Source organism: Episyrphus balteatus, chromosome 4, assembly GCF_945859705.1.
Source record: "Episyrphus balteatus chromosome 4, idEpiBalt1.1, whole genome shotgun sequence".
Taxonomy (NCBI): Eukaryota; Metazoa; Arthropoda; class Insecta; order Diptera; family Syrphidae; genus Episyrphus; species Episyrphus balteatus.
In genome coordinates, this window is record NC_079137.1 from 17960158 (window position 1) to 17968550 (window position 8393).

General features: G+C 33.3%; 1 protein-coding gene and 2 long non-coding RNA genes across 4 annotated transcripts; 1 reads left to right on the forward strand and 2 right to left on the reverse strand.

The window, feature by feature from the left end:
- Positions 1-2785: 2785 nt before the first annotated feature.
- Positions 2786-3776, reverse strand: LOC129918714 (transmembrane emp24 domain-containing protein 2). Its single transcript, XM_055999417.1, has 3 exons — positions 3522-3776; positions 3125-3459; positions 2786-3062 (listed from the first exon to the last, which is right to left on the reverse strand). The coding sequence occupies exons 1-3, from the start codon at positions 3658-3660 to the stop codon at positions 2913-2915; spliced, it is 624 nt and encodes a 207-aa protein (XP_055855392.1). The 5' UTR covers positions 3661-3776; the 3' UTR covers positions 2786-2912.
- Positions 3777-4262: 486 nt separating this feature from the next.
- On the forward strand, positions 4263-6392 carry LOC129918716 (uncharacterized). Of its 2 annotated transcripts, XR_008772988.1 has the most exons (4): positions 4263-4487; positions 4622-5278; positions 5339-5880; positions 5934-6392. It is a non-coding gene; the product is annotated as an uncharacterized LOC129918716 (long non-coding RNA). The 2 variants fall into 2 exon arrangements; XR_008772987.1 differs by lacking the exon at positions 4263-4487 and having other exon boundaries at positions 4495-5278.
- LOC129918715 (uncharacterized) lies at positions 5805-8048 on the reverse strand. Its single transcript, XR_008772986.1, has 8 exons — positions 7818-8048; positions 7676-7763; positions 7024-7618; positions 6726-6960; positions 6561-6657; positions 6221-6411; positions 5999-6112; positions 5805-5943 (listed from the first exon to the last, which is right to left on the reverse strand). It is a non-coding gene; the product is annotated as an uncharacterized LOC129918715 (long non-coding RNA).
- Positions 8049-8393: the final 345 nt, after the last annotated feature.

An 8393-nucleotide genomic window follows, 5' to 3' on the forward strand; every position in this document is an offset into this window, starting at 1 on the left:
GATCTGTTGCCGATGACCAGCCACCAGTGTAGGAAGTTCCGTAATCTCAGTTTTAAATTTCGAGATGGTTGACTTTAAAAAATTCTTACTTTTTTTGTAGGCATGGTAGAAACATGATTGAAAAGTCAAATAAAAGGTGAAATAATAAGCTTTCCGATGATTTAAAATTTATTATTTTTTTTAATTTATTAGGTTGTCATATAAAAGATATGGATTTAAAGGTGATGGAATAAAAAAGGTAGATTTTTTCGATTTTTTTTTTGAAGAAAAATGATTTTTTAAGGTTTCACTTCTACCAAGTGTGAATTGCACACATGATTTTTTTTTAATTTCAAATGCATTTTTAAATAGAATTTTTTACAGCCCTGATCCACACTAAATAAATCTTTCAATATCAATAGATACCTACATAACCTACCTCACTAAAGAAAATAACAACAAACCAAGAATGATCATTTTTATCACTTCCTACCTACCTACCTACTAGCCCAGTAGAATTAAACATTTCAAATGGAAAAAATTAGATCGTGCAATTTTTTTTCATAGGATGATAGAGGGGATCACTGAGAGCTTAAAACCAGTTTTTCGGGAAAATCGACCTTGTGCTTAAGCCGCCATCTTGGATTAAAGGTAAAACACGTTTTAGTGAATAACTCCGCCATTTTTGATTTTTGACAAAAATTATATGTATAAGACTTGTAGAAAATTTTATTTTCTATAACTTTTGTCTTAATAATTTTTTCTATATGACCTATATTTTTCGAGTTAATTTGAAAAACTATACCCCTACTTAGCTTAAACTTTATACCCGCTTTGATTATAGGTTTTAAGATCAACGCAATATGGGAGTGTTTTTATATGTTTTTGGGGATGATAAATCTAGCTGCAATGTTAGTTTTTGCAAATTCATGAAATTTTATAAACAAAAGGAACTATCTCAAAATCGGTAAGAGTCGTTTTAAACAAAATTAGTAAATATTATAATTGATGTCTAGCAAGACAAGCAAGTCTTTGAATTTTTTAAATCGGTTCATTAATGCCTGAGATATGACCAATTGTTTATAATAAAAGCTTAAAAGAGAGAGTGAGTTATAAACAATTGGTCATATCTCAGGCATTAATGAACCGATTTGAAAAATTCAAAGACTTGCTTGTCTTGCTAGACATCAATTATAATATTTACTAATTTTGTTTAAAACGACTCTTACCGATTTTGAGATAGTTCCTTTTGTTTATAAAATTTGATGAATTTGCAAAAACTAACATTGCAGCTAGATTTATCATCCCCAAAAACATATAAAAACACTCCCATATTGCGTTGATCTTAAAACCTATAATCAAAGCGGGTATAAAATTTAAGCTGAGTAGGGGTTTAGTTTTTCAAATTAACTCGAAAAATATAGGTCATATAGAAAAAATTATTAAGACAAAAGTTATAGAAAATAAAATTTTCTACAAGTCTTACATATATAATTTTTGTCAAAAATCAAAAATGGCGGAGTTATTCACTAAAACGTGTTTTACCTTTAATCCAAGATGGCGGCTTAAGCACAAGGTCGATTTTCCCGAAAAATTGGTTTTAAGCTCTCATTGATCCCCTCTAGCATCCTATGAAAAAAAATTGCACGATCTAATTATTTCCATTTCAGCTTAATTTTTTGTACATCCCGACTGGGCTATACCTACCTACCACTTGTTTGAATTTCTTTTTCCAACCAAAATACAATGAACTACATTTTTCAAGGACGATTGCTGTCGCAAAGGAAAAAAATCCTAGCTACATATTACGTGTGTACTTACACCTAAAAGCAATGCGCCTGTGCCTTTGCGACTATTCAAAAAGGAAACAAAAATATAGAAATAGAAAACCAAAAAAATATCTAAATATCTAACTACCATCGAAAAAAAAATTAAAACCAAAAAAAAAATTATCAACCTTCTTCTGCTTACACGTATACCACCTACCTATACCTACCCACCTCAAGCACACCAGTCACTTGCAAAAGTTGTTTTTGCTTCTTTTTTTCATCAATCTTTAAAACTAGCCATCTCTTCTTCGCCCTGCTTGTGCGAAGCAATCCAGTTGTGAAAAAAAATATATACCCGCACGGCAAAACGATCCTTTTTGTTTTCATTTGTTCCTATTCAACTTACATCTCGGTCCTTCGCATTTAAGAAATCTATTAAAAATAACTCTCTTTCCCACTCATGATAAGAACTTTTTTTTAATGTTGCGAAGGATTTCTGCATTATAATGATTTGGACCTATTGACAATTTGAGGGTTGAAATTCATTTTCACACAATTTTGCTCATACACTCTTGTCATATATATATCTAAAATTATTCTTATTTAAATTATTATTTTGAATCATGTGTTAATATCAGTTTCCTGAATAATTTAACAAAAAAAAATTATTTCATAGGTACATTCTCGCAGACAAATGTATTTTTTTTTTCTTTTCCTTATTCGTATCAACATTTAACTACTATCTCGCTTCCTCCCATTAAATAAATTCATCTATAAAAATCAACCCTCTCTTTTCTACGCAGTCATCAAAAAATTTTAAAATGTTTCTCAACAATTTAATTCTTGGATACATGTTTTGGACCTATGGGTAAAATCTGATGGTAGAAAATTTCAAGCACAGAAGTTTGTTCTACGTGCGACATCTTTACTAGTTATATGATCTTTGGTTTTACCCTTAAAAAAGTACCGTTGCTAAACAATTCTTTCCATACCCAATATTGACTTTGAAAACAATAAAAAAAACCACCACGCAGCAATTAAATTTCGCACTAAATTTGGAATTTTATTTTAACCAATTTGCAATCCGATGTTTCTTTGTGTTTTTTTTTATGAAAAAAGAAAAATAATAATCTAAATAATTATGAGAGAGGATGAAAGCTACAATTACACAACACGCTTCACTTCGAAGAAGCGTTTTAAGTAGTACACTTGTCCTACAGTCATCACGACCAGCACGAATGCCTCGAATGTTGACCACAAAACCACACGGGAGTTGGTGCTCTCATTGACGGATCGATGAATCTTGTCGCGCACCTAAAATTTAAAAATATTCCATTAAACTTGTTCAGTGCGTACTTCAAATAGATTTTACTCACGTGCATGTATTCCTGTTCATGTTTGACGCTAGTCAAAGTTCCAGACAACTCCCTAATCATATCCTCTAATTTGGTGTGACCGACTTCATCTTCACCGGGAGCACCGGGAGATCTTGGTGCTGGCTCACCCACATCGATTGTGAACATAACTACTTTTGGGGTCATACTGGACTTCTCGTTGTTGAAGCAGACAGTATGTATACCGCTGTTGTGGGCGGAGAAGGTTAGCTTGCCAGAGGATTCTTTTTCGCTTTGATGTATGACCTGCTGATCGGGGCCTGTGATTTTGATATCGACATCTAGGAAGCCACCCTCGATTACTTCAAATGTGAGTCCTGTTGAAATGAAAATGGGATGGTGATACGTTGGCAGAAAATGAAAGTTTTATATGAAATACCTAGCTTTGTGCCGCTTTCTGCTCGCTCGAAGAAACACTCTTCATTGTGCGCGTCTACGGTGACTATAAAGGAAGAAGTTTTGTCCAGTAATTGGATAAATAGTATGCTGCATAATGTAAAATATACGGAGAAATTCATTTTTGTTTTATTTGCGAGAAATTCGGTAGAATTTTCTAAGGACGACTTGTTTGATAAATATTTCGTTATGTGGAGAGGCCACGTATTCTGTCAAACAGATGAAATGAAGTCGAATGACAGATAAATTCATCAAAAAGGTTGGCAGCAATGGGTGTCAAGTGTAGTCGGTAGTGTAGTGCTGAAAATACCTTATGTCGAATTCCTTTCAATTTTTTGAATCGCCTCAAAAAAATCGAATTTTTGGTGTTAAAAAGGAACATGAAAACAGACCAAATTCTTTTTGCGATTGTATGTGTGTCATTTGACAACAATTTTTACACAAACGTCAAGCTGAAACCAAAACAATTTCTGCAAAATAAAACCAGAGATTCCTTTGATCAATAATTTTGTTTATTTTCTTCGGTAATATAGATTTATTTTAATCAGAATAGGGGGGTTCACATTGACCAACTTACCGGACAGACCAGCCGCCATTTGGTCTGATCTGATGCTGTTTTGATAATGTGAACACCCATCCGACAGCCTGTCCGGTTTGCCGGATGGTTTTCAAAAAATTTTGATTTTTTGGTGGTCGGACCGACATGTAACAGCCCTATTCTGGCAAACCTCACTGATGCCTCACAAGTCACAATAACCTCACAACTCGAGTTGAACTCAATTTTGTGACTTTTTCGTATTCTAACGAAAACCTCACAGATCCACAGTCCTCACAAGAACCTCATAAGGTGTGGTGAGTTTGATTTTGTGAGGTTTTTCGTATTCTGGCGTTCCCTCACAACTTGTGAGCCTCATAAAAATTGTTAAAATTGTGATCTCCTTTAAAGCAGGTCACAACTCACAAATTATTAGAGTTTTGATATTTTTTATTTCCTAAAATATTTTGAGAACAAATTAAAGTTTTTTTTTATATGTGATTTAACAAAAATGCAATTAGACCTTGTTTTTTTGCATTTTATTGCAGAAAAAAGTCAAAATCTATAAGCAATTCCAAGAAGACTTATCCCAAGGAATGTGTCCCAAACGTCTGCCATTGGATGTTGTTGCATCTGGAGATAGTTTCTCAGAAGTCATCGATGAATATTTGCGACATGGCTTTCGTGGGTGTTACTTTGGACAACGATATTTTTAATCACAGCATAATAATTTTATGCTTGAGACCGAAAGAGAGCTGTAGTAGCTCAGGTAGTGGCCATATCATTCATCACCTCACTCAAATCGAAAAATAAAGCGAAGTTCACAGACGCACAACGAATGAACCATGTTGGAACCACAGGATTTCTTTGCATTTCTTAAATTTAACACCAACCCTATCTTATGATCCCTTCAAAAATTCTGACATTGTAGTCGAAGCTGTTAATATTAAATAAAGGAAGGTATCAAATAATGGGAGGCTGTCGTGGCCAAATTGTATCATTGCAACCAACACAAGTGTAACTTCTATCACAAAAATATAGCAACAGGTAACTCTCGACCAAAGTTTTTAGTATGCATTAATTCTCGTCAGTGGACATTGGACAGGATGGAATTGCTAAAAATCATCACACATTCACGAACTTTAAAGGACACAGGAGCAGCTACTGTTGCTTGAGGATCCCACATCGCTGTAGACTTATGAAAAGTAAGCAAGTAAAAATCACTTCGGTTCAGTTATTTATTTTGTTTCTTTTTAATTTCAAAGCATTTGGTGACCGATTCAGTGGACGCAATGTAGAAGTTATGCAAGATCAACTTTCCAAAATCAGCCTCCAGTTGAGAAAAGATACAAATTAACTTCAATTCACGATAATTCTGTTTACATAAGCAGCGATAACGAATCCAACTGCGTCTGCAAACAACATCAACAAAAAATAATGCAACTACCAGACAAACAATGTCCGAATTTCACAAATCATTTGTAGTCTCAGTCTTATTTTTACCGAGACTTCACCGTAATGCACAACAAAATTTTTATTTGTAAAAATTTTATTTGTATTAGATATAAAAAATCTTTCCCGGAGTAAATTCTAGAAACTAAATAACTTTTATTATTTTATCTATTTTTTATTATTTAAAATACATATTTTAAGAAAAATGATTATACATATTAACATGCATCTAAAAATAAAAACCATAACCACAACCAAAATCAAAAACTTGTCGTGTATTTTGCATTCTATTCATAAAAGGGAGACGAACAGCAGTTAAAGAGGAGACAAGCTTTCTACTCCCTTTGTCAAGCAAGTAAGTTAGCTACCATCCGGTGCAAGTGTTGTTTATTTTTTTTTTATTTTAAGCAGGATTTTTCTACGATCAAATAAATATCATGTAAATTAAATAAAAAAGAAATTGAAATTTGTACCGAGAGCCGGATAATAATGTTTGTTGCTTGTGTTCTTTAAAAAGCTTTTGCCCATTCTAAATGCAAAGAACTACCTCAGAAACCATAATGACACCATAAACCCAACGTAGTCGCCTTAAAATTCAAAACAAAAAAAAAAAATATGTATAGTTAAAAACTTTATTAGTTTTCAATTTTACTCAAAGAGAGTGGAATAAATAATTAAGAAACAAAAAAATTCACCGTCTAATCCCGATATAATGATTTGGTGGAGTTTAAAAAGTTAGATATTGTATTTGATTTCAAGAATCAAGAAATCCGGATTGAATTTGTCTGGGATTCCACGCACCAAAGAGTCCAATACTTTGGGCCTTTTGGTCATCTTCCGTTTGACAAAAACTCCGTGCAGCCTGGATATGTTATTGCTCCAAGTTCTGTTGACAAAAAAAAAAAATAACTATTACTATTTTTAACATTGCATATTTTAAAAACCGAGAAGAAAAACATTTTAACATTGTACAAAGTTCGAAACAACAGAATAGAACACAAGTTTAAACTGAGCTGGAGACATATTCAAAATTACCTTAAAACATTGGTCATTTGTTGCCTGAAGAAGTCTACAGATGCAGCTATTTGAAAACATCTATTGTTCGAGAACTTTTGGCCGAGATTTTGCAAACCTAAAAAGATTTAAAAACAAAAATATTAAAAACGATTTATCTTGCAAAAGTGTGTATGTCAACTTAACCTGATATGAACCAAAGGTTAATCAAGATTCTCTTGCGATTCAACTTCATCCGGTATTGTTGAGTAGCTGGAGCAGTTTCGTCTCCAACAACTGCTACCTCTGAATCATTTTCCCTATCCTCATTCATTTTTTTCTCCATCGCGATGTACCAATCCATTACCAACTTTGACAAACAGTCGAGTGTTAGGGCATAGCACTTCTACTGCATGTTTTGTATCCACATTTAAGTTGACCACTGTAAATAAATTAAATTTTATTAGATTTTTGTTTTGCAAAATTTTGTATATTAAAAGCTTACATGAAATCTTCATTCAGAACTCCATTGTCTGTTTCAGCACATATGCTTTCTGCATTTAAATAGATTTATGTATAGCTCCTTTCGTTTTGTTTGGCTAACATAAGAAGTTGGTTCATTGTGATGACGAGTTTTTGTTTTAGAGAACTTTTTTCTTGTTTATATGTTAAAAAAAAATTATACTTATATGACTTTAATAGCATTGTCCTGTGCTTGATCTGGACATGGATTAGCAATTCGAGCAATACACATCTTTAACAAACCAAACGAGATAAAGAGCACTGTCTGTGAGATAATATCTGTTTCAGCAACAACATGTCAATGTAGGCCAAGCCTGAAAAGATATTGTACAGCTTCAAGCAATTCCATATGAGCTGCGACCGAGACTCTTTCAATGGTGTACGACTTCTCTATGATTTAGTTAATAGAGTTGCAGTTGTTGTTTTTCTTCTCTTTTACTTGTAAAGGGAAAAAGTCTCCTGACGCACAACTGAATTTTATCGATCCTGGCTTGTTTCAACCATCAATGATTGAGATGAGCCATTGGAGAACTTGCTTTCTTGAATGTTCCATTAAACTCGCTAACAAACGGTTCAACCTGAAAAGACAGTTTTCTTGTAGTTATTTCAATACAAAGACACGATCCTAAACTTACGATAGAGGAATATCAATGCAGAAATCTTGCAATTCCAAGCGCTGTGCCTAGTGTTCAATGTTCACGTCGCAACTACCACCTCCATTTTCTGATGGCCAAGAGTAGTATTAAATGATGTTTATTTGACTTGTTAAGGGAATACCTGAATCATTTTGGATGGTGTTACGCCATTTGAGCACTCCAACGTATGCATGTGTTCAATAAGAATTGGAAATGGCATGTGTGGGTTAAGTCCGATTTGTGAAAGGTTTCGCCTGGAGTTTTCAGTGTCAGCAAACCAGAGAATTCAAGTGTTTGTAGTCCATTTTTGGATGGTACAGCTTCTAGTAGAACACGCAGAGAAGCATTATCATCGGTGACCAGGCGATCGTCTTTTGAATCTGTGTATTAGATGGAAAATGACATCTTTCAGTCGATATATTTATTTATAAATGCCATCTTTTTTTTAGCCTAGAAAATTTTATTTTATTAGCAAATGTACGTAGACAAGAAAATATATGTTTTTACCATTTTCAATTGTTTTTATTTGTTAAATTCGAATCATACAAAATATTATGCACATTGTTTTGTTTTTACTTGATTTGTTTTGACAAATCAGCTGGCTGTCTTAAAACTCACCTCTTCTATGGTGAGTTTGTTGTGAGGTTTCTTATGAGGTTTTCCGCAGAATACCAAATTGTGACAACCTCATAAGAAACCTCACAAAAATAACCTCACA